A 26,815-nucleotide genomic window follows, 5' to 3' on the forward strand; every position below is an offset into this window, starting at 1 on the left:
TGTCTGCCCCAGCACTGCAATGTGGCACTCATGAAATTATAGTTGGCTGTGTATTTGGAGATGAAAATTGGTGAGGTGAAAAGGGTATTAAAATTCTAACTTTCCACTTGAAGTAGTTTATAAAGAGGCACACTACCACCAGTTCCTTAGGTAACTTGAGTTGTCACCATGGAAAGACCAGGGATTGAATATATGGGATTTTGCTTAAATCCTCTAAAATGATAAGAATATTGTTACTCCCATTTCATCCCAAATAAGTTGCTCTTAGGGGACCGTGTAGGGCCTCCACTTGCGAAGGCCTATTGCAGGTCCCACTGGCTTAGTTGTGCAATAGATAAAAGGAGCTCAGAGTGGCTTTTTTGGGGATGATGAGAAAAAAATCATTTATTTCATATAGATCAAGAAGGTGGATTTAAAGAATCCACTTTTTTTTTTTTTTTAAAGGGCATATTATAGTATAGTGCTTAATATGGAGGTGACTCTGGAGTCTGTGACCACTTGATAGTGATTTGGCTTTTGACAACTTCCTGAACCTCTTGATGTCTTACTTACCTGATTTGTTAAACAGGAATTATAATCGTGCTTACATCATGGAGATGTTGTGAGGATAAAATGATATAACACATGCAGCCCCTGGCTTGGGAAGGGTTCAATATCCATTAGTTATTCTACTTCTTTTCCCTCTTCCTCTTACTCTTTTTCACTGAAAAAGTGCTTTTCTGTTGATTTCTGTCTTTTGCTCTCTAGATTAGCAAAATGTTCACAGAACTTGGGAGGAGGGTAAAACTGAAAGAATCTGCTACCCTGACAGGATTCAGGATGTTGACTTTTGTGTCAGGTGTTTAGCTTTCACCATTATGTTCTCAGTTCTCAGTACTATTCTGGGTGTGTTAGGCATAAAGAAATAGCCTCTGCCCTGAGTAGTAGTGTATTTCAGAAACAACAAATAGACATATAAATGATTAATGAAAACACAAGCACATATAAAATTAAGTTCTAAAGGAACCGTATAGGCCATAAGTGATGCAGGAATCTAATTTCATTTTGCTGACACTGTCTGCTGTTTTGACCATGAAAGATGATATCATTTGGGTGAAATTGTGAGGGTGACCTCTTGTACAATAATATAATAAAATGTCCTATTTCATCGTCTTCAGATATGAAAAATATGAACTTAGATCAAAAGAAAACAAGTTTAAAGACATTTAAGTATGATATTATTGCCTCTTTTTGTTGTTAGCCTATTCATGCTCTCTACCACTAATGTGCCAGGATGGTAAAATAGGAAGAACTGGTCAATGCTTTGAATAAAATTGTCAAGAAGGCTTAAATTTTTTTGGTGATGATCTCTCAATGAGTTTCTGTCTTTATTGTATTTTTGCTACTTTAACTAGCTGATCAGGCTCATTCAGGGGCCTTTTTCATTCCATGAAGTAAAGTAAAAAGAGATAGCTGGGCCAGATTATGTGGGATCATAGTTTTCAGGGCATAGAAAGCTGGTCTTTGGGTTAAAAGATACTTTATCCTATCATACTCTTCTACTTCCTAGGGAAATACGCTTTGTGGCCTTTGGGAAATATTCACACATAGTAGGTCATGTATGGTTAACCAGACAATGAGATGGTCTTACAATGTTGCATACAAAGTGATTCCTTACTGTTAGATCCTTAGAAATTATTGGAGTATGATGACAAAACAGCCCTATCTTAGTATTTTTTTGGTATCCTTCTAGTAACCTAGGGCTCTCTAGAGGCCACCTTCCTACGGGAGATATTAAAGCTATGATTGAAGAGTCTCTGTTAGATTCTTAAAACTCATACTGTAACCAAGAGGGGGTTACCATTAGTGAGGTATCCCTTACCTCACTAGTGATTTTGAATGCGCGTTATAGAAACGCCCTAGAGACGGATCTCCCTGTATTGTCCTATGCTGGGTGGGGGATTAGAAGACTTTGGGTAAATGGGTGACCTGTCCTCAGGTGTTCTGGGTACGCGTTCCCTTTCTCCTCAACTCTGGTCTCTGCGTGGTGTGACTGTGCCCGCCGGTGCGTGCGCGAAACCGTCCAATAGAAAAGACGCATTAAGGCCCGTGATATATATATATTTTTTCCGTTCGCTTTACCACCGCCCACTCTCGAAAACCTAAACAGTTCCCCGGACTTGTCTTACTTTTCCATCTCCTCCCACCCAGCCCAACCCCCCGCCTCTCGCGACGCGAATGGGACGCCTGAGGACCCAATGAGCATGCGCAACCATTCCGAGCATGCTCAGTAGCGCGCGGCGTTGTGGGGCTTCACCTCGCGGTGGCGGACGCGGAGGTTTCCGCGGCTGCTGCGGGAGCGACAGGAAGTGAAGCGGCCCGGCCGGGCAACCGCGGCGGCAGAAACAGAGGCGGAAGGGGAGCTGCGGCAACGACGTCGGCGACTGGGGTGGACGAGGGGGTCGAGCACCGAGAGGACTCGTCCGCTCGGACGCCGGATCCCGAGCCGGGCAGGATGGATCATCACCAGCCAGGAACTGGCCGCTACCAGGTGGTGAGTTCCTGCGCCCCCGCCCCGGCCTCCTGCCCGGCGCTGGACCCGGGGACTGTTCCCGTGGACGACCAGGGAGTCCCCTTATTCGGGCTAAAAACTAACTTAATTTTCTTTTTTTCTTTACACCTCTCCTTTTGGAGCTTGCCTCTGACTCCTTCGAGACCCCTCGACCCAAGGCTGCTCCTATCTCCCCACCCCTCTCCCGCGCAGTATACCTTGCTGTAGGACACGCTCCGTCCCCCGCTTTCTTCAACTTATATTTGTTTTACTTCTCACTTTCTCGATCATTTCCTTATTCCCTGGCCCAGTCACATCTGAGGTATTTCCAGTGGATTGTCTTCTGGACATGGTTTTGAGTTCACATATCTGCTAGGGAGATGATCGCCGTCATAAATGGAGCGGGTAGAGGGGAGGGAGGTGTAAGCGCGATGTAGGGTGGGATGTGGATTCGGTGAGAAATGTGGGTTGAAAAAATTGTGTAACTATAGAGAATAATGGTGCTGATCTCGTGTCTCAGCTCTAGTTAACCTTGTCATTTTGTCCTCCTTCATTTTGTTAGTATTAAAAGTGACTGTTTTTTCCTATTCCGACTTGGTGGGGGGTAGGAGAGGAAACAGAAGTTTTACTAGGAAAAAATGGAAATCTTGTTTGAAAAATTATTTTTCACTACATACAGGGTTTTCCATTCAACCACATAAGCCTTTGTATGTTAAAATGTGTGAAAAGTGTCCCTCTCTGTTTTCAGTGTCAATTTTTCAAACGTAGTTTTTCCTCTAGCGTTAATTATGGTCCTGGAATTGGAGGTTTCTATTGTAAGCCCTCTTACAAATGGACTCAGCAGTAGTTGATTCTATTGTTGTTAGTAGGTAGCCTGTTAACAATATAAACTTTCAGATGGCAATTAAGTTAAACCTTTTTACTGAGGAAGAGGAGGAAAACGTTAATATGTATCATTGATGGTGCAATTAATAGTACTGTTTATGAAATTTTACAAATACAGAGCAGATTTCACTCAAGTATGTATTTGCACATGTGAGCCTTAGTTGTGAACTAAGAATTTCTTTTAATAATTGCATTTTGACAAATATGAAGGCTACTGAAAGATGAAATCCCAACATATGTGATTTTGCGTTTTTCTGAGATAAAAGCTCATGATGCTTTCATTTCATGTGCTATACATCTTGTAAATCTTCGAATGATCTGTGTTGAATTTTGTGAAAATTTGTATTTTCAGAATGCTTTGGAAAAAATTGCTGCCAGTATGGAAGGCATTTTCCAATTGTCAGTGTATACACTTCTGATAGTTTATTTTTTGTTTTTAAAGGTATTCTTATTTTTGCAGATGTTAGCTAAAGTAAAATTCAGTAGGTTGATATTGAATACTATTTCCATTGTCTTTTTTCTAATCTCTTTTCTTTCTTGTTCCTGTTTTTTCCCTTAAAGGCATTAGCTGATTTGAAGTCTTTCTCTTTGGGGATTTTGCTTATTAGAATCAACCATGTTCTCATACACAAGTCACTACTTAACATTTTTAACTGATATAGTTGTGCCTTAAAATAATTTGTTATATTGTCATATTTGCTTTCAGTTAGGACTTGACTTAATTATCACACAAAAAAATTACTAACACCAATGTTTTAGGATACTTTTTTCCTTTTCTCTACAACAATAAGTGGACAATATCATATTTTATTGCACCCCCCCCCATTGGAGATGTGTCCTACATAGACTTAGACATAGACTTTGATTGGGTGGAAGCATTCCTTCAGAGCAGAGGGCAAAAATTTGTATTTTTAAAGTTACTGTTCACTTTAAGTAGGTATGATATTGATTTGTTTTCTTTGTAAGGCAAAGTGTTTGGGAATCTAAGCATAGTTTAAATTTGGATGTTGATTCCTGTTGCTGTGTAATTATATGATTATTTCATTTGTCTAGTATAACTCTTGGTTTTATTGAGAATGGCCTGATGAATAACTATATCTAGTTATTCCAAAGAAGCAACTGAATTGGTGCCTAGTAGACTTTTTGTCAAGGACAGATCTGCAGCTCTGGTTTGTTTATGTGATGAACACAACTGCTGTGTTGCTGTCTTTAGCTCAGTTTTTTTGAAAACTCTGGAATAATTAGTAGATCATTGAGCAGCAGTAAACAGTTTCAGTAGTTGAGTGTTTAGAGATGACTAAGTAGGAGACAGGCACTTTGGGGTGAGATAGTATGTGATGTTAATTTATCACTGATTGATAGAGTTAAAATTTAGCTTTCTGTATTGGAAAGCTGGTGGTGATGCCCAGGACCATCAGAATGACTCAGTATCATTAACCTGTGCACAGGTTTTATGTGGAAACTGGTTTTTCTGTGGTCTTTTCTTCTTTCTCTTGTTAATGTGGATCTGAATTTTGTTAAGTAAAGCAGTAGAAAACAATGTAGAGCTATAAAAACCTTAATTATTACCCTTCTAATTTCAGCCAAAGCTAGGTATGCCCTATAGTTTCCTTGTGTTATGGGGAATTAAGTCTCGTTTGGTAGAAAATGAGCAATGTTGCCAAACTATGTAGTAGTTGCTTTGGCTTGAAGCTGTTAGGCACATTCTAACTTTGATGTTCTCTCTTTTAAAGGATTATGTACCTGAACCAAGCTGACTACTGAGGTTTCAAAGATAATTCTGTATACAAGTCAGGTTGGCACTGTTGATTGTAGCAGTAGTTTCCCAAACTCTTTTCCAGAAAGATGATAATAGATGGTCTTAGAAGATTTATGACCTATATTAGCTTGTTAAAACATATTTGCATTTTAAAACCATGAGAATTCTGCAGTAGAGACAATCCTTTGGATTGTTTGACCTAGCTCTTCCTAAATTTTGATCACGGAATTTTGAAGAAAATTTTAAGATTATCACTTCCAAAATGTTAATTTTTCTGTGAACATAATGAAGTTTTCATACTGCAGGGGTCTAGGTACTTTGGTCTTATATCTGAAGAATTAGAGTTGTCCTTGATAAATCAGCTGAAGAAGATTGACTATTGATGGTTAAAAAAAAACCACGTTTTAAAGGTATCTGGGCTTGTATTTAGGTTATGCTGTTTACAGCTTGTGAGCGCTTAGCTTATTTAGTTTACTTAATATATGAAGCCTCAGTTTCATCATATTAGTACCTACCTCATAAGGATTAGTACGAGATGTATATATTGTAATATATGTAAAAGATATAATACAGAGGCCATTACATGATAAATAATATGAGTAACATAAGGTATATAAAGTGTTATATATATTTCAGTTTTTGTTTGTGACCACTTTTGTGTCTTTTTTTACACAGCAACATGAATATCAAGTAGTTCTTTGTTGCTCATTTCAAGTACTGTGCAAAGTCTTAAGATGTGATTTTACCATATTTATAGACTAATAAGTTAGTTTTGTTAATGTTTAATTGTTGCTAGCAGAAAACAGGAGACTTCCAGATCAGAAACAACTAGCATTATTACTCATAGCACAGCAAGCTGCATGAACGTCAGCATTTTTGTGTAGGTTTTCCTTATACCCAGGTCCCATCAAGGTGATGAGTCTGGATGGATGCACGTAGTGGGTCACAGTGGAGTAACTCAGGACCAAGGCTCCAGCACTTTTTAAGCAAGCAGCAAACATTTGAGCGAGCAACAAACATACTCTCTCTTGGAGTATAGTTATGTGCTGTGGTAAACTTGACCTTCTTTGTTGCCTAGGTGACTTATTACAAGAATCCACTCAGTATCAGGAAGTAGATAAGTTTTGCAGACTTTCACACTCAGCAAAAATAGGCAGGGACAGTCAGGCCTATGGCAGACAACCTTACTCAATAGTACATGTTCTTGATGAGATAGTGGATGGGGAGTTTTAGGTGTAGTCGTTACTTTTGTTTTCCATGTTAAAGAAATACTTCAGTCTCTTATATTGCTCTCTAGTTTTTGCTTTCTTGGCTCACCTCTATTTCTTTGATCCTCACTTGTTTGTTTCCTTTGAATTTATCAGTATTCTTTATCTGGTTTATATTCTTACCACACCACTTTTACATCATCGGTGTTGCCCATTGCTTAATCTAAGAGGTATTTTTCTGTGTTCATCTTGCTTGATTTCTGTTACATTGACACTGGGAACTTCCTTTCTCCTTGAAACTCCTTATTCCTGATAGGAAGAAGCTTTCTACTATTCTCTGACTTCTCTTTGTGAACTCATTTTGTACTTTTTAAATGTTAATACTGTCTGTGACATCGACTATTGTAAGAGCCTACTTACTACTTTCTCCCTTCATCTGACCATCCTTCCGTGTCTTTTGCATTGTGAGTCATATTTGTAGAGCATAAATTAGTATATCATCCTTTTTATTGCTGAATAGTATTTCATTGTATAAATTGAATGACTGCACTACAGTTTATTCATCCATTGCTCTGTTGATGGACATTTGGATTGTTTCCAGTTTTTGGCTATTATGGATAAAGCTGGTAGAAATATTTTCGTACAAATCTTTTTATCAACATACATTTTTATTTCTCTCGGGTGGAATTACTGAGTAATAGGATAGGTGTACATTTACTTTTATAAGACACCACCAGACTTTTTTCCAAGTTGTACATTTTACACTTGTACCAACAATGTATGAAATTTTGGTTGCTCCACCAACTTGCCAAATCTTGGTGTTGTCAGTCTTTTTTAATTTTGGCCATTTTGATTGGAATTTTGAAATCTAAATTTCTGGTTTTCAACATACAAGTTCCTTGAATGGACCTTTGCATAACTGTACAGTACAGTATCTTAGCAGTTCCTCCTCTTAATTTTTAGGCACTAACTTCTCTTTTCTAGCAGGACCTCCTTATTACTTGTTTTTCAGCCATGATGTCTTCTCTTTTACTTCTTTGATTTTATGTATGTTCTATTTCTCATCTGCAGCTCTGTACCACACCACGCTGGTTTGTTTGCTTGTTCTTAAATGTAAAAACTCCTACAGAACTATAATTGGAAAAGGGAGAGAGGGCGAGTTACTTGTATCTCATCTGCATCAAGGCAGAGAAAACTTGAAAATCACAGTATTAGAGAACTTGTTATAATGAAATGTTTTTGTGTGTCTTTCTACCTTCTAGACCTGGTGTATTTCAAAGGTGCTTCAGGGTACAGGGTTCCTGTGAATGTCTGATTTTTATATCAACTTTAAAATAGGTTTGAAACTTACAAAAACTGTAATTGAGGAAATTCATACTCGAATCTATTTTATACCAAGTTTCCACAGGTTGAAGACTAGTATTATGTTGTGTGTTGCCAGGTTTATTTGTTTTTGATCAAATTAAAGTTTCTCTGGCTATTTCTTTGCTTGTAGTGATATTAAATGAAAGTGTGTCACTGATTTGATTGAGGGCAGCTCTTTTTTTTTTTTTTTTTTTTTTTTTTTAGTTATACAAAACAAGAAAAACTGTTGGCGAGGATGTGGAGAAATAGGAACCCTTGTGCACTTTTGTTGGGAATGCAAACTGGTGCAGTCACTGTGGAAAATGGTGTGGAGGTTCCTCAGAAAGTTAAAAATAGAACTCTGCAATTCAGTAATTGCACTACTGGGTATTTACCCCCAAAATACAAGAACACTGATTTAGAGAGGTGCATACACCCTGTGCTTATGAAAGCATTATTTATAATAGCCAAATTATGGAAGCAGCTCAAATGTCCATCCATAGATAAATAGATACAGCAGATGTGTGTGTGTGTATACATACATATATCTATAAAATGGCGTATTAGTCATAAAAAGAATGAAATATTACTATTTGTAATATGAATAGAACTAGAGAATATAATGCTAAGCCAAATAAGTCAGAGAAAAAGAAATACTGTGTGATTTCACACTCATATGTGGAATTTAAGAAACAAAGCAAACAAAAAAGAGCGAGACAAATCAAAAAGCCCGTTCTTAACTATAGAAAATAAACTGATAGTTAACCAGAAGGGAAGTGGGTTGGGGGATGGGTGAAATGGGTGAAGGGATTTAAGAGTACACTTATCATAATGAGCTCTGAGTAACGTATAGAATTGTTGAATCACTATATTATAGACACCTGAAAGTAATGTTAACACTGTATGTTAACTGTGCAGGAACTAAAAAAAAGCTTAAAGCTTTATTAAAAAAATAAAGTACAGATGAGTATACTACATTAGCACACCCAATTGATGCTGAATCAAATGCTAGCCATTGCTTAGGCATATTTGAGCAGTACATGATCTAGTAATGACCAAAGATTCGTGCAGTAACAAGTAAGTGTGTGGAATTATGTCATGAAAATACCACATTATAGTTTATATGCTTATTTTATGTTTTGAGTGCTTCTTGTCAGATTTATGCTTAAGGTATGGGAACAGTTTTTGGATATCGTTATTAACTATGAAACAGAGCTCCTGAAACTCATTTCTTCAATATATAATAATTTATGAAGTATCTCTGTCTGCTCAATTCTGTTTTAGGTGCTGGTGAGTAAGACAATAGCCGAATGTTGTATGGCTCATACTTTGGTGGAGGAGGGGGTGCAGATAAATAAGTAAGCATAATTTCAGACAGTACTAGGTAGGTTTTTTTTTTTTTTAAATAAAGCAGTTGTGGAATAAATAATACATTTTATCAGTACTAAAGTAGCAATAATAGAACAGTAATGACTTTGCATTGTGTTAGGAATATGCTGAGAACTCTGCTAAGCGCTTTACACATATGAGTACATTTAATCCTTAGACTACTTCTGTGAAATAGGTGATATCCTTATCCTCCCTTTGCAGATGGGATAAAATGAGACATAAAGAGGTTAAATAACAGGCTTAGCCTTAATGGATTTGGCATTCAGATTTTGTTTAGTTTTATATTGCTTTGTAAAAAACTACTGCATATGCAGGCATTTTATTATGTTTCAAGATTCCATGGGTTGGCTCTGATCAATAAAGAGGTTCTTCTGCTCCATGTGATGATAGCTGGGGCTGCAGCTGTTTGGGGGCTTGATTGGTTTGGAAGGTTCAAGATAACTCATTCAGTTGGCTAGCAGTTGATGCTGTTAATTGGGAGCTCAGTTGGCACTGTTAACTGGATTATTTCAGTTCTCCTCTGTGTTAAAGTTTAAAGTAGTCATAGGTTCGGCCCTACTCAAAGGGAAAGGAAATAAACTCCATCTCTCAGTGAAGGAGAGGCAAGCATATACATGCAGGTAAAAAATTGGTGGTGACCATCTTTAGAGATGTCACACCAGTTGGTTTGACCCCTCAGTTGATTGGAATCAGGTTAATCAGAGAACTTCATCCATTTGAAGAATACGGCAGTCAGGCTAAGGCTTGATTGAACTGTTCTAATTGATGAGTATTTCAAGTGATAGTAGCTTATAGTGAAAATTAGTTCGTTGGTTTAAGAATGTGAAGAAAACTGTGGCTAGAGCAAGATGAAGGGAGTTGGCTCAGAGTGAAATGGGACAAACTATAGAAATTTTATGAATTTGATAGAGGAATGGAACTTTGATTTACAACTGTGGTTTATAATTTTTCTTTTGTGAAAGCAGTGAAGTCTAGCTCCATAATTTGTAGGTCCTAGGGCCAAATGAAAATATGGAATCCTAGCCTGGGGCAGGGAAGCCATTTACCTTCCTATAGGTCTGCTGTCTCAACTCACAGCAGAAGGACAACTCCCAAGGGATTGCATCCTCCATGCCAGGACTTGCTTCACACCTGAATTAGCCAGAGAAGGAGACCTTGCTGGTTTGCCTGAGGATGTGTTATGTTGATGCCAGCCTGGAATGGGGGTGGCTGGTGCCTTGTTATACCAGAGCCAGAGGGTTTAGCTGACTGAGGATCTTTCCTGGGGAGGCAGACTTACGGCTTCTTAAGAGCCCTGGCATATGCTCTGTTTCCCAAGTGGGGTTTACTTATAAAACTCAGATTCAGAGATAAAATTATTAAACATTTTAAGATGGTGACCATAGAGCATTAAACCCCAAGCATGGGGCCTTCCTGAGGCAGGGTTCTTAGTGAATACACTGGTCATGTGCTCATGGAGATGGCCCTGAAAGTGGTCTTACTGTGGGGGGGGGGGTGGTGGTGATGAGACCAACTTCTGTGAAGGGCCGGATAGAAAATATTTTAGGCTTCCCAGGCCATGTGGTCTATGTCATAACTTCTCAGATCTGCTCTTGTAGTGCCAAAGTATCCATACTTAATACATAAACAGATTAATGTGGCTCAAAAACAGTGGGCTAGATTTGGCTTGCTGGCTATAATTTGCCCATGTCTGATATAGATGTTATGGTAATGTACCTCAAACAGTCCTGAAGCTTGGTCCTGTTGCCAGATGGTTCTAACAAACTTTTTATTTCATCCAGTCTAGAAGCAAACCCTTAGGAATGTGGTAAGGTGGTTTTGCATCACTTACTTCTACCTGGTAATCAGTCAGCCTGTTCAGCAGGGAGCCTGCTGAACCCCTAGAATTGGGGTAGAGATGAATGGGTAGTGGAATAGAGTGTAACATTTTTCTGTGAGAATGGCAAAGACGAGCTTCTGGTGTCCTGTAGAATCTTCATTCTGTTGGAGTGGGCTCCTCATTGAGGCCATTCTTGGCCATTTTATTTAAAATAACTATACCCTGGGGTGCCTGGGTGTCTAAGTAGGTTGAGCCTCTGCCTTCCGCTCAGATCATGGTCTCAGGGTCCTGCGATCAAGCCCCACATTGGGCTCTCTGCCCAGTCGGGAGCCTGCTTCCCTCTCTGTCTCTCTGCCCACCTCTCTACCTACTTGTGATCTCTCTCTCTGTCAAATAAATAAATAAAATCTTTTAAAAAAAGACAAACAATAAATAAAATAACTATACCCTTTTCACAGTACTCCCTAACCCCACTCGCTGTTTCAGTTTTTTCCATAGTACTGATCACTGTCTGATATTCTAAATATTTTGTGTATTTAATTTCTACCTCTTCCCTTCACCCCAGGTGTAAACTTCATGAGGACAGGGATTTTTGTCTCTTTAGTTTATTGCTGTATCTTTCAGTACCTGGTGTATGGCAGGCATTTAGGAGTATTTGTTAAAAATGAATGAATGAATGAGTGTTGCTAGCTCAAGACCAATTTTGTACACTCAAAATCTTTCTTATTTTATTCTGTTTTTATACTTGTTTTTTCATTGCTACTAAGACTTGGGCTGGTGGTGGTGGTGGTGGTGGTGGTGGTAGTTGTGTGTGTATCTGTATTACCTTCCAGTTTAGTGTAAATTGCGTAGTCTTTCTGTGTGTGTGAATGTGTGTATATGTGTATGTGATTGGCACACCCTAGAGTTAGTATGACCTGTGAAGCCATATGCAGTGGCCCTGCTTAGTCTCTTTTTTGATTGTGGAGTTGTGGGTACTCCTTTGATTTTCTCGTCTGTTTTATTTTATATTGATTACTTTATCAACTATTTTCTTTTTATTCTTTCCTTTATGTTAGACTTACATTCTAAAACATTGTCTCATTGTATATCTATTAATAATATTTTAGAATTTTATGTTTTTAATGTATGTAGGCCTGACTTAAATTTAAATAGCTATGAAATACATTCTGCTGACATTTATTAAATGTAAATTTACTGACAAGATCCTTGTAATTAGGACTAGCCTAACTAGCATGTGATTGTAAATCATCCTGCATCTGTGTTTTAACAACCATATTGTTATGGTTCCTTCCAGAGTTTGATTACTTAGCTGGAATTAAGGTGTGGATAAAATTCTTGTTAAAGACATGCTAAATGCAAGTTGGGAAATGCTGTAATGGTCTAATATTTACTATCAGATTATCTCAAAGGTTTGACTCGCTTACTTTAAGATTTGTTGGAACATGAACTGTTTAATATTTTCGAAGTTTAGGAATGTGCTCTGGTTTAGTTTGTCTATGATGTTTCTCTGTAATTACCCATTACATTATGTAAAGAAATTGTGCTGTTTTGTGTAGGCTTAGAGTCAGGAAATAAACTGGATGGTTTTACTTCTTTACTAATTTTGAGGTGCTTACGACTTGTAGACTTTAGATGTTAGATTGAAGAAATCCAGCAGTGACAGTTTTTACAGAACATTTGTTCTCACTTAGAGCTTTCATTTATCAACGTGACTTTTTGTGTGATTTCCCCCCAAAAAGGAAGGGTTTTGAAATAAATCTTGACCCCTTTTAAGTTTTTGTTTGTAACCTTTAGAGAACAACATGAGCTTCTGCTTAGCTCCTCCCTGCTTGGTTTGTTATTGCCCTGCACATGAGCCAATTTTTTAAAAAAAATTTTATTTATTTATTTGAGAGAGAGAGTGCAAGAGAGAGCACTTGCGGGGGGAGGGGGAGAAGCATACTCCTTGCTGAACAGGCAACCCGACGCAGGGCTTGATCCCAGGACCCTGAGACCATGTCCAGAGCCGAAGGTACTCGCTTGACCAACTGAGCCACCCAGGTGCCCCCATGAGCCAAATTTTGAACTATATTACTTTTGTTCTCTTGCTCTGCCCCTCTCTAACCACCACTATAAAACATGCCTTCTGGCCTTTTGGCATTTGAACATATTATTCCCCTTTTTCCTTTTCTCCCACCTTTCTCCAGGATTAATTTCTGTTCTTTGTTCAGATCTGTTTAAATGTTCTTTTTTTCCAGAAAATCTTCCTTCACCCGTTGCTCTCCCTCCCCCCTTCATTTCCCACCTTTTACTACCAAGTTCTGTGTGTTCTTTAACACTGTGCACTTATTCCTTTCTTTTCTTTTCTTTTCTTTTTTTTTTTTTTTTTTTGAGATTTTATTTACTTATTTGAGAGAGAGCATGCACTAGCTGGAGGGGGGGTGAGTAGGAGTAGCAGAGGGAGAAGCAGACCCTGCTGAGCAAGGATCCTGATGTGGGGCTCGATCCTGGGACTCAGTGGGATCATGACCTGAGCCAAAGGCAGACGCTTAACCAACTGAGCCACCCAAGTGCCCTGCACATACCCCTGTCATAGTTCTTATTCCGTGGTATGTATTTTGTAAACTCAGTGGGAAATAGCGCTTAGGTTTCTCTTGTTTATTAGCATAGTTCTTAGCCAATTATAAGTGCATACTACATATTTACTGAAGAAATAGATGAAAGTCTTTCTCAGTGACTTCAAGTGTATGCATGAGGTTACTGGTGTATTATCTTATTTATGAAGTGAATAGTTTTGTAGAGTTAATGTTAAAACAACAACAATGTATTGCCTAGCCTATACAGTGATGTTCTTGGTGTCCATAGTTAGGGTAGGTATTTTCTTTTTAGAATAGTGCTGAGGGATTATTTAGATGAATTCTGCTGTTTTTACTGATTCATCATCTGACTGTTGGCTTATGTTTGCAAGATAGTTAACTATGGTTAGGTTATTTGGTCTACCTATGGAAAGAAGGAAAATAAACTGTTTCCAAGTATGTAAGTTAGTGATCATTTTCTTCAACCTTTTCATTTTAGAGAAGATTGACTGAAGGAGGGACTAGTTGAAAAGCTTGGAGGACAAATTTTACTTTATTACCAGCAAACATATCAGTTAAGTTAAAATGTTACATATTATGATATATACTATATTAATATAAAATAATGAGAAATATGAGTCTCCTTTTGTCCTCCAAGCCTTTCTCTTGGAAAGAAAAAGAAGCAATCTTTTTAAGCTGCTTTAACTGTGTTTTTAACATATATGTATATTCATTTGTTTGTTGATTTATTAACCTTTCGTGTTAATTTAGCGTGAGGGTTCGGGGTGCTGCCTGCTTCCCCCACCCCCGTCAGCCCAGATGCTTGTATAACTTGACTCCCCCAGGACTTAGCCTATTGCTGACTAGAAGCCTTAATGATTAACAACATTTAATTATCACTTATTTTGTATATGTATTACATACTGTATTCTTTTTTTTTTTAAGGTTTTATTTATTTGACATAGAGATAGAGAGCACAAGTAGGCAGAGCAGCAGGCAGAGGGAGAGGGAGGAGCAGGCTCTCTGCCGAGCAGCGAGCCCAATGTGGGGCTTGATCCCAGGAACCTGGGATCATGACCTGAGCCGAAGGCAGCCACTCAGCTGACTAAGCCACCCAGGCACCCTATTATATACTGTATTCTTACAATAAAGTAAGCTAGAGAAAAGAAAACCTTATTAAGAAAACTGAAACTATCAGTACTGTACACTATCAGAAACAAAGCAATGTGTAAGTGGACCCACACAGTTCAAACCCATGTTGTTCAGAGCTCAGTTCCACCTTGTTCCTTGCATGTCCCTTTTCCCCTCCCAGATCGTGATCTCTGTAGTATCACCTCTGGTGTTCAGATTTTGGCTTCTCACTTAAAGCAGTGTAACGTTGGGCCTATTACTTCACCTGTCTATGCCATTGCTTCCTCATCTATAAAGTAAGGATAGTACAGATATAGGACCTACTTCATAGAATTATTGTGAGGATTAAATGTATGAAAGGCACCTAATTTTTGGCTGAATCAGTAGTTAGTATTTCTATTTTATGACATGACAATATATTGTTCACTACTGAGTCAGGTGGTGTAATTTCTCTAACTTTTTTAGAATTTTTAATGGAGTTGCCTAATTTTTATTTCTTTATTTTTCTTTGTATCTTTGTTAATTCTTTGCATATCCTGTGGTGATTTTTCAGAATTTGCTTTTCAGCTGTATTCTTTGTATGGCCAAAAATTATTTGTTCCTCTATTTTGTTCTTTGAAGATGTTCTTTTATTTTATTTTGTTTTTTATTTTTTCAGTGTTCCAAGATTCATTGTTTATGCACCATGCCCAGTCCTCCATGTAGTATGTGCCCTCCTTAATACCCACCACCAGGCTCAACCATCCCTCCAACCCCCCAACCCCCCAACCCTCCCAAACCCTCCGTTTGTTTCTCAGAGTCCACAGTCTCTCATGGTTCGTCTCCCCTTCCGATTTCCTGCAATTCACTTTTCCTTTCCTTCTCCTAATGTCCTCCATGTTGTTCTTTATGTTCCACAAGTAAGTGAAACTATATGATAATTGACTTTTTCTGCTTGACTTAATTTCACTCAATATAATCTTCTCCACTCCCATTCATGTTGATACAAAAGTTGGGTATTCATCCTTTCTATGGCTGAGTAATATTCCGTTGTATATGGGAACCATATCTTCTTTACCCATTTGTCTGTTGAAGGGCATCTTGGCTCTTTGAAGATGTTCTTATAACCCTTCCCGTTTCATCTGTACTGTTTGTTTTCTAGGCCTAGTACAGAGCTATCATTTTCATTGATTTCAAGGTAATTTTGCTTTACTTCCTGGAACATAGTTAGAATAGCTGCTTTAAAATCCCTGCCTGGTAACTATAATCTGAGTCACCTTGGAATTGGCTTCTCTTGATTGCCTTTTCCTCAGAGACTGTTTTATATTTTCTAGTATTTTTTATTTCTAGTAATTTTGGATTTTATCCTGGATCTTCTGAGTTTTGCTGTGCTCCTCTGGAGAATATAGATGTTTTTGTTTTGGAGGCAATCAACTCAGCTTTAGATTAAGTACTGTTTCACACTCTGTACAGTGCATTTGAATTATATTCAAGTATAATATTAATTCCTTAGGCCTTTAGTAATCTATTTTGGGTCAGTCTTACACATGCATGATTCCAGAGTTAGTGATTTCTCTTCACTTTCTGGCTGGGCTCCATTTCATGCTTCCCTTGCTAGAAATAGCAGGATTTCTATTGGGTTTTTGTAGCTAAAGCTATGGTGCTTTTCCACAGCTGTGGTTCTGCCTTAGCCAAGCTGCGAAAAGAAAGGTGGGGGGTGGGGTGAATTTCTGCTGGTTGTTTCTTCAAGTTTTAACTTCCCTCCACATCCCTGTTTTTTTTTAACGATCAGATTGTTCAGACAGTTGGGTTGTTTTATGTGTTGTCTTACATTTATAGTTGTAATCAGTGGGAGGCTTGAACTGTAGGGGGCCTGTACTGCCATGCTGGAACTAGATCTCACTGTAGATTTTTGAGATTTTAATATTTCTACTTCCTACATTAACTTTCTTCCTAATATTTTTGTTTTGTTTTTCTTTCATGTTGGAAGTTTTCTCTAAATTTGGGTCCTCCTTCTCTGCCCATATGTATTTTATAAGCTGTGTTCATGTGTTATTGACTTATTAATTGGTGGGCTTCAGTGTTGGTTTATTTCTTGGTGAACCAACCAATTTAGTTAGGAGTGTCTGCAATTTAGTTAGGAAGCTATGGCAGTAGTTGAGCTAAGAGAGAGTGGTGGCTTGGATTTGAGTAGTGCCATTGAAGGGCAGTAGATAGGAGGATTCAAAGATACGTGCAGTGTATGTGTGTGTGTGTACTCCATCAGCATTAGAAGTACTCATGAAGGTCGTATTGTGGCAGAGTAGACGACTACTTTTTATTTTTTATTTTTTTTTTGGGGGGGGGGAGGCATCTTGAAATACAAAGAGCCTGAGTTTGGAGACAGTATAACCTGTGTTCGAATCTTAATTTTGCTTCTAACTAGGTGTGTCAGTTCAGTTAGCTCAAGTTTGTTTCACCATAGTTCTCATACTCAGAAGGTTATGGTAGAGACTAAAGTTGATGATATATATAAAGTGCCTTTGTTTTTTAAACCAACGCTTAAGAGGTTTTTACTGTCAGGCATTATTCTTAGTATTTACCGGTGTTAATTTTTGTCATCCTTACAAAAACCCTATGAATAAGTATTTCCTGTTTTAGATGATAAAACTGAAGCCCAGACAGGTCACCGAGTTGGTAAGTGCTGAAGCCTAGATTTGAAACTAGAAAAATTGATTCCAACTCTCATTATTTAAACCTACTATGCTTCTTATTCTTAGCCCAATACAGGTGTTTGGGGATAGGTTCAGAACTATTTGTGCTAGTATTTTATTTCATTTATCTGTGTATATGCCTACACAGTGCTTTTCATTGACTTAGTTAAAAGCAGAATTACTGTGTAATGAAATACTTTAAGTCTTCATCAGTGGTTAGTTATGCTAACTAAAGATTTCTCTTTAAAGCAAAATGCAGTCTTTTAAGAAGTAAAGCATTTAGATTACCAGGTTTTTCCCGTCCTCCAAAACTATTTGGTAAATTTTTTTTATTATGTGTGCTGAGGTTTGCTGACAGTTGGAATTTGAGTATCATAGAGAACCACCTACTCAGTTTCCTTCTGGAAAGTAATTTTGCTTTGTTTTTTTCTCTCTGGAAAGTACTTCTGCTCAAGTTATAACATTTTTTTGTCTTGTACATCTTTGTTGCTAGTGCAAATCAATATAGTAATGGAATTCATTTGTGTAAATTTTTGTTAGAAAATGCCAGTCATGTCAAGTTGTGTGGAAAAACTTCAGTATAATTGTGTTTCTGTATTGACCAGTATTTAGAAATGTGACATTATAGTGATCTCTATGAGGATGATATTATATATATAGGAATAAGGAAATACATGGAGTGAATCAGTAGGAGTACATGATTGCGGCCTTTTTTGAAAGGAACAGAGGGAGAACGTGTATGTTTGGCTTTGAATATTAGGAAGTTATTGAGATTATGTGTTTAGATTTATTAGCCAACTTTTGAGGGTTTGCTTTTTCATATAACACTGATGGATGAGTCTTTCAGCTTTTGCCCGCAGCGGCATCTTGGCATTTGCTGTGCTTCCTGGATGAATCATTAACAACTTCTCTCTGTAATTTATATTATTATACTTAGTTTTGCTTGAGGATTCTGTTTGTAGCTTCTCTGTGTTTATTGAGGGAAAACTGATGTTTCACGGGTGGGTCCTAACTGGTCTTGGCTCTCTGGTCTACCTGTGATAGAATATGCAGACTTTTATTTGCCTTTATTCTCTCTGTTGCAGCCCTAGTCACACTGTATTGTGGCCTTGCCTTAGAGCTCCTGCTTGTTAGAAGCTAGAAGTACTGGGGATTGATGGGTTGGGATTTATACCCATTTCTTGCAACCAGTGTATGATCTAGAACATAGAAGGCACTTAGTAAATGTTGGTTAAGGAACTGTTGGGTAAGTGGCTACTGAATGGAAATGAATGATTCACAGAAAGAAGATGAGACTCAAAACCCAGTCAGGATTTTGCAGCTAGAAGGTGGTGGAGATCTTGAATTTATATCTTCTGGCATCAGATTATCTTCTTTTCTAGTTTATTCATTTAGCAACCACCCAGTCATCTAAGAGAATGTAAAATCAGAAAGACAGTACACCACACTGATTTTTTAAATGACAAATAAATGCTTGTAATAGTAACTTTAACATTATTACAGGGGCTAGTTGCATTATGCCCTCGCAAATGAAACGAAATCATACCAATTATACACTGTTCAGCTTCAATCCGGTCTGTGTGTTAGATGCAGTTTCCACAGCTCTTGATTCAGTTTTAGCTAAGTCTCTTTAAAGTTAGCAGAGTAAAATAAGGACCCCTACAAAAGAAACAAAATGAGTCGTCAGAGGTAGGAGGAAAACCAGAAGGAAACAGTTCTCTGGAGGCTAAAGAAAAACCAATTAGAGGTACACTAAATCGTGTTGAATGTATTAAAGATTTTCTTAGAAGAAGGACTGAAAAAAAGACTTTTGGATTTAACAATTAGGAGGTAGGTGTTCTTAGCAAGAGCTCTTTGAGTAAAAGCCAGTTGGTGATAGATTGGGAGAAAATGAGAATTAAAAGTGCACAGAATAAGAATAGCGCTCTCTCTCTCTCTCTCTCTGTCTCTCTCTCTTTTTTAGGATGTTTGTCACCGAAGGAAAGAAAGGAGAGATGGAAATAGTTCAAAAAGCACAAGGGGAAAAAACTCCCTTTATTTTTAGCTAATGGCAGTTTTTCTCTTTTTTAAGTATGGCATGAATAGAATATACATGTGGGTAGAGAAAAAGAAACTGTGGAGAAAGGAAGGAGAGACATAATTTAAAGCAAAAATGATCCTTTGGGAGGCAGGATCTTCTCTGTACAGTTGTCTGGCATTTAGGAGCAAAGAGTATACATTAGGATGGATTCCATAATGCTAAATTTAGAGATGCAGGGGAGAGAAATTGAAAGAATTTTTGCATGAAAACCTGTTTTCCTCTGTGAAGTAGGAAGCAAAGATTTTGACAGAGAGCTCCAAGGTTGAAAGTGAGGAATAGGAGATTGGCAGAGCTGAAACACCTGCCATGGTGCGCACTAGTTCTGATGGCCCTGCTGGGATTAGAATCAAAATTTGTAGTGGCGCAATAGTGTGATTTATTTTCCTCTCTCTACCAGGAGAATAGCAGTCAGACTCATTCCAGGTTGGATTCAATGGGGTAGATGTAGTTAGAGGATACAGGAAGTAGGAAATTGCGTGTGAGTGTCATGCAGGTTTTTCACTTTATAATCCCGACTACGTATGATAGCACGTGAAACATGTGGTAGTGAATGGAGGCCCCGAAGAATTGATTTAGTGGAAGTTAAGGGAGAGAGAGAGGTAAAAGCCAGGAGGTTGTGACCAAGTTCTAAAGTGTAGAAATCTATCTTTTTTAGTAGAAGAGGAATAAATGAGTATCATCAGATCAGGAAAGTAGTGAACTAAAGTAGTCTCTGGACCAGTCAACTCTGAATATTATTACTTTCTGTCTTATAGCTGAGGTGTTAAGTTGGTTTAGTGATCCTGTAATACAGTAGGATTTAGGGCAGGGGGGATGATATTGGGGATGGTTAGAGAGCTGGCTTGTAAGTCTTGTTGACTGGGGAATGAGTTGTGACCCTTGTAAATAGTAGTAACAGGATGCGAGTGGGTCTGACAAACTGTATAGACAGTGTGAATTTTAAGAGAGCCTCTTTATCTAGAATTGGCAATATCTAAGAAAACTTTCCTTGTCTTCTTGTTCCCAAATAAGGGGAGCTGTGGGAGGATTAACACTTTTGAGAGGTCTTTGAGCAATATAATGCCATCCAGGGTAAGTTAGATTTTGATTAAATATAGAGAAATCATTTTGTACAGTGATGGAAGGTGTAGAGGTTTTTCATGATCTACAGGATTTCTAACACTGGATTGAAAATTGTTAGAATCTGGATTGTAGAGTTTAAATTAATCTGTTGGTTTTTATGTAATATATTGTTCTTTTTTCTTATTATATAGCATTTTTTAACTTTAATTTTAAAATAATTTTAGACTTACAGAGAAGTGTGGAAAAATATTGCAAAGAATTCCTATATACCATTTATCCAGTTTCCTCAAACGTTGACATTTTATTATATTTGCTCTGTGATAATCTCTTTATATGTATGTACACATACAAACATATAACTATGTTTTTTTCTGAAACATTTGAAAGTAAATAGTGGACATGCTGTCCTTTTACATCTAAATATCTCAGTGTGTGTTTTCTAAAAACAAAGTCATTCTCTTGTAAACTACAGTGCAAATTACTGAAATCAGTTCTAGTGGTATAATAATATGACCTGTAAACAAAGTTCACCAGTTTCCCAAAGATCTTTTAGAGTGAGAGAAGATACATTTTTTTACAATATCAGGATTTAGTTCTCGATTAAATATTGTGTGTATTGTGTCTGTTAGTCTTTTTTTTTTTTTAAGATATTATTTATTTATTTGACAGAGATCACAAGTAGGCAGAGAGGCAGGCAGAGAGAGGAAGGGGAAGCAGGCTCCCTGCTGAGCAGAGAGCCCAATGTGGGACTCATGGGGCTCAATCCCAGGACCCTAAGTCCATGACCTGAGCCAAAGGCAGAGGCTTACTTAACCCACTGAGCCACCCAGGTGCCCCTCTGTTAGTCTTTTTTAATCTTTTTAGTCTTTCATGACAATGATTTGGAAAGATTTGCATTGGCTGTTTCATGATATACCCTACAAATGTCCATTTTTTTTTTCTAATTTTCACCCATTGGCTTTAGAGTTCATTGGTTATTATTGCCTGAAAAATAGTTGTAACTATGATGGTTGTCAAATGGTGATTTCCTAATTCTGTCATTTCTTCTACCTTTATTTAGAATTCTATAAGGAGACATTTTACTTTTGTCCTATTTATTTATTTATATCAGTGTGAATGGGATTCTTATTTTATTCTACTAGTTATAATCCGATGCTATTATAATTTATTATGAGGCTCAGCTCATCTCAGGTTTGACCAGAGCGTGCCTCTTGCATTGCCATCTATGTCCTTTGATATGTCCCCATCATGTTTGTACTTTCCTACCATATAGCATCTAGATAACTTGAAGTATCTGATTTCTTTTCCTACCATATAGCATCTAGATAACGTGAAGTATCTGATTTCTTAAGAGTTGGGTTGGGTTGAAGAAGTACTGTTTACACTTACACATAGGGCTGTAGTGGAAGCGCGCTGACCAACAACACAACAGTTACTGCCACAGTAGCTTAATACTGCTGTACTGGGTGCTTAATGAGGATTTTCTCATGGAGTTGTTTGTGGAAAGTTGGGAGTCCTTTATCAGCTGGGTCGTTGAATAAAGCAGTTGGAACATTGGTGGCATGTTGCTGACAGTGTTAGTGTGCCATCCTTAAAATTGCAGTACTAAGGGCTAGATAGTATTACTGTGAAAAAAGAATGCCTTTGTAGATTATGTAGGTGAATATGTAATGTGATTAGCAAAGGCAAAAGGACACCATGAAGAAAAATCTGTTAATAGATGGAGAAGAGACAAAGAAAAAGCCCTTATGAACCATTTTGACCTTTAAAATGGGTTTCATTAGAAAATCATCACACTAAAATGGATACATGTTGGTATTTAGTACAGTTAACTGATTGATAGAAAATAGCAAACATGATCATATCAGGGTTTAGTGCCTGACTTTTCTTGTAAAGATAATGGTTATAAACGGTTATTGAATGGATGTAGAGTCTGTGATAATTTTTTTCTTTCAGTATCATTAAGAAATTTTACAGTGTCAGTTTTCTGATTTAGAGAAACTCCATTAGGCATAGATGGAAATCTTTAATGTATCACACTGTCTTACATTAAGAACAGAAAAGAATGCTTCTTACTTTCATCTCAGTTCTAGAGAACTTAGAAAAAGTGGAAAAGTAAAAAACAAAAACAAAAAATACAATTTGCACGCATTCATGCTGCCCATTTTTAAAGATGTCATTTTGTAACTTTTTCTTAATTTAAAAATAGAATAATTTGATTTAGCACACACACGATTTTGTTACTTTTTAAATACAATATCATGACCATTTCCTTATGTCATTAAGTATCTTGTTAGAAACACCATCTTAAATGGCCATATAGTGTTCCATTATATTGATACTGTGTGTTTATACTCTTTTGGATGACTAGATTGTTTATAGTTTTCCATTATCATAGAACTGTGGTTGACCAGCTTTATAAAGAATCCTGTTTTAACTTCCTGATTAGTTAGTGTGTAGTCTCAAAATAAATGTGTTTTTGTAATGACCTTTTTAATTTTTATAAAAAGTGATGTCTGCTGATTTTTAAGAATACAGGCAGTTTAAGTACAAAGAAAGAAGCAATCTAGGCATCCATACCTTACCAATCAGAAATAACTTAGGCAAGCATTTGGTGAGGATGATTTCATTTGTGGTTATAGAATGTTATAAAAAGAGGATAATGCTATTTATGCTGTTTTAAAAAATGAAAACATGAAATATGATTTTGTTTGAATTTAATACCAAGGAAAAATATCGTAAAGAACTGTTGAATTCTAGATTAAGGTTTCGTTAACACAGCCATTAGGTTATGTAAGATTTCACTAAAATTAAGAAAAATACAAAAACCAGTAAGAACTTAGGGTAATTTAAAAAGCAGTCTATTTTAATTTTAGATATTAGAGAGTAAATCCCTGCTGTGATAGATGAGGTGAGTGATACTAATACTTTCTCTCATCTCTTTTCCCTGTTTTCTGATTTTTATGTTGCATACATTTTTACTTTTTCAGGGTGTATGTTTCCTTTCTCTTTGCCAGCAGCTATTTAGTCGTTAGCTCTATATTTAGCATTAGTTCTGTAAGAGGATTCAGTGCTAGCCGGTGTAGCCGCCGTATCTTTTCTTTTTCTTTGATTCATTTTCTGATTGCCTGGTTTTCATTACGAAGTAATTTTTTTTTCAAGGAGTCATGGGCGTTTTAAATACTTTCTACATGGAAGACGACTTGGCTAGCTCAACTTTTTTTAAAAATGTAAACATTAACACGGAGGACATTGGAAGTTGGAGAGAAGGGAGTTGGGGGAAATCAGAGGGGGAGAGGAACCATGAGAGACTGTGGACTCTGAGAAACGGAGGATTTTGGAGGGGAGGGGAGTGGGGGGTTGGGTGAGCATGGTGAATATTAAGGAGGGCGCATATTGCAGGGAGCAGTGGGTGTGGTGCATAAACAATGAATCTTGGAACACTGAAAAAAAAATTGAAATAAAAAAATAAATTGCTTGGGGCTCCTGGGTGGCTCAGTGGGTTCAAGCCTCTGCGTTCGGCTCAGGTCATGATCCCAGGGTCCTGGGATCGAGCCCCGTGTCCTTCTCTCTGCTCCGCAGGGAGCCTGCTTCCTCCCCTTTCTCTTTCTGCCTGCCTCTCTGCCTACTTGTGATCTCTCTCTCTGTCAAATAAATAAAAAAATCTTAAAAAAAAATTGCTTAATGGAAAAAAAATAAGATTACGGAACATTTCAAATATAAAGAAAAGTACAGAAATATAAAGGTAGTTTTATATTCACTGTGGAGATGATGGCAAATGGGGATAATAGGATTTTGGCATATGTGTTTCAGGTTTTGAACATTTTTTGCTTGCTTTAAAAAAAAATTTTTTTTTTAAAGATTTTATTTATTTATTTGACAGATCACAAGTAGGCTGAAGGCAGAGGCTTAACCCACTGAGCCATCCAGGTGGCCCTTCCTTTTTTTTTTTTTTTAAAGGAAGATAATTTTAAAGCCTTACATTCATGCCTCTCCCTTCTTCCTCGAACACTATCTTGAAATTGATCTATATGATTTTTGTGATATTTATACTGCATAAAATAGACACGTTAGTTTTAGATTATGTGAAAATGTATTTGTTACATTTTGAAAATTGAAATACATATGGAATATACATTGTGTTTGTATTTGCTGTTTATACTTCCCCAGCTTGCTTTATTCATCTAGCAGATTCATTTAGATCTGATCTACCAATTTGAAAATCGTGGAGTAATGCTCATTTTCTACTGGCAGACTCAGTATCTTGCTCTTACAAATAGTACTTCTGTGAGCATTCTTGTACATGTATCTTAATGTCCAAGTGTGGGAGTTTTCCAGTGTTGATATCTGGAAGTAGAATCATTGCATCCTACACTCCTTCAGCCTTACTAGGAATTGCCTCATTGCTCTTCAGGGCAGTTGAGTGAATTCATACTCTTATTAGTTTGAGTCCCAACTCCATCCTTTTTAACAGACAGTTTCTGCTCTTTTCATTATTAGGAATATTTTCTTTTATAATTTAATAATTTATATTCCTTATGGTAATACTGTTTTATTTCTTTTCTCCAGTAACATTTGTTTTCCTGGAGTATTCATTTCTACTAGCCTTTATCAAAACATCACCCCCTTTATGACCTATTTTTGGTTCTCTACCTGTATTCTTTTGTAGTAAATTATTTTTTGATGAATAAAAATCCTGTGTATGACTGTTTGTTACTGTTCTGTGCTCTAAGTCACTGGGGACTTAGGGACCCTTGGCAACCTATCAACGTATGTAGAGTCTCAGGTAGTTTATCTCTAATTCAGTGACCTCAGTGATCTTAGCTTTGCTAACTCATTGATTTTTGTTGTGGGAGAGGATAGCTGCTTGTGATTTTTTGAATTTCTTTGTTGTTGGCTATCTTGTCTAGCTGTGGTAAGAAGGGCTGTCTCTAGTGTAGTTGTTCTAAAGACTTGGATGATGTGGGATTGGAATTTATTTTCTTGTTTAGGATGTACAATTCCGGGTTTTTGTTTTATTTTAAATATGGTTTGAGGGGCGCCTTGGTGGCTCAGTCGGTTAAACCTCTGCCTTAGGCTCAGGTCGTGATCTCAGGGTCGGGATCGAGCCCCCATTGTGGGGGGGGGGTCTCTGCTCAGCAGGGAGCCTGCTTCCTCCTCTCTCTCTCTGCCTGCCTCTCTGCCTACTTGTGACCTCTCTCTGTCAAATAAATAAATAAAATCTTAAAAAAAAACAAAACAAAACATGGTTTGATATGGTAAGCTTTTAGGCCCAGCACTTGCTTATTAAGTTACGGTGAGTGCCCATAAAGTTGAATGATTAAATAAATATTTCAGGTTTCTACTATGTGTAAAGCACTGAGGAAATTGTAATAATAAATGAGGATGATTCTTGATCTTGAGTTGTTCCGTGCATCCATTAGTTGACTAGGCTCCCTTCCCCATTTTGGTAAAAGAAAAACTGGGAGGCTTAGAAAACAGTGAAGTTTACTGGAAGCTCTAAACTCGGCTACCTGTTTTAGGAGGTACCAGGATGAATAAAGCATACTTACTAAATTTCAGATGGTTATGATCTGATTGGAAAGGTAGAAACATCCCCAAATCTAATTAGAGGTTGCCAAGGGTCCCTAAGTCCCCAGGGCATCATGAAGCACATACAAACTTGCAAGAGATAGTTTCCTGGAAGGAGATGTTGCAATTAGAATTTACTAGTTCTTGTTTTTCATTTTTGTGCCTAAACAGTTTTGCTTTTAAAAGCTCTTGATGTTCAGACTCTGATTGCTGAAAGGGTCTTATTTCATGTCTAATGATGTGTATCTTGATGTTTTTACTCTCTTTTAATGTCTGAGATCTCAGTTTGTTATTATGAAGCATACTCTTTAGCCAGTTTTGCTTTTTAAACTTTATCAAATACCACATTTGCTGACTTATTTTGGTGCATGCAAATCAGAAAATCTATCAGTGCCTTCTTGTTTAATTTGATAAAGGAAACAAAACATTTCATTACAAGTTAACATTATATTATCAATGGCAATATATTGTCATTGTATTACTAATGCCTATGTGAGAATACTAGTATGTTAGCTTGTAAAAATCAGGCCGCTGGAATATTTTGAAAACCAAGGATTTGAATAGTTTTATCAAGTCAAACATTAAATTTTTTTTCTGCTTTTGAAACATGCATAGGAACACCTTTTTCATTGGGGTTTCTAAATCATGAGCCCTAAGACACTTATGGAAATCTTAAACACTGGCGTTGCTCCGCATCTTTGTTTCTAAGAAAGAATAATTTAATGGAAGTTGGGTTTGTCTCAGAAATTACTATCTGTGTTACTCTAGACAAATAATAAAAAGTGCAGTGGTGTTTCCTCAACCACG

The 26,815-nt window shown here is 37.3% G+C and overlaps 1 protein-coding gene across 1 annotated transcript in view; it reads left to right on the forward strand.

Moving 5' to 3' along the window:
• Positions 1 to 1,959: 1,959 nt before the first annotated feature.
• Positions 1,960 to 26,815, forward strand: part of LOC111146923 (Nedd4 family interacting protein 2) — a 65,206-nt gene continuing 40,350 nt past the window's right edge. The window contains exons 1-2 of the mRNA XM_022502686.1: positions 1,960 to 2,044; positions 2,274 to 2,533. Coding sequence (XP_022358394.1) covers positions 1,960 to 2,044; positions 2,274 to 2,533 — 345 coding nt within the window. The remainder of the gene's footprint in view (positions 2,045 to 2,273; positions 2,534 to 26,815) is intronic.

This window comes from Enhydra lutris, unplaced genomic scaffold, assembly GCF_002288905.1.
Source record: "Enhydra lutris kenyoni isolate GAN:26980312 unplaced genomic scaffold, ASM228890v2 scaffoldscaffold15, whole genome shotgun sequence".
Classification (NCBI taxonomy): domain Eukaryota; kingdom Metazoa; phylum Chordata; class Mammalia; order Carnivora; family Mustelidae; genus Enhydra; species Enhydra lutris.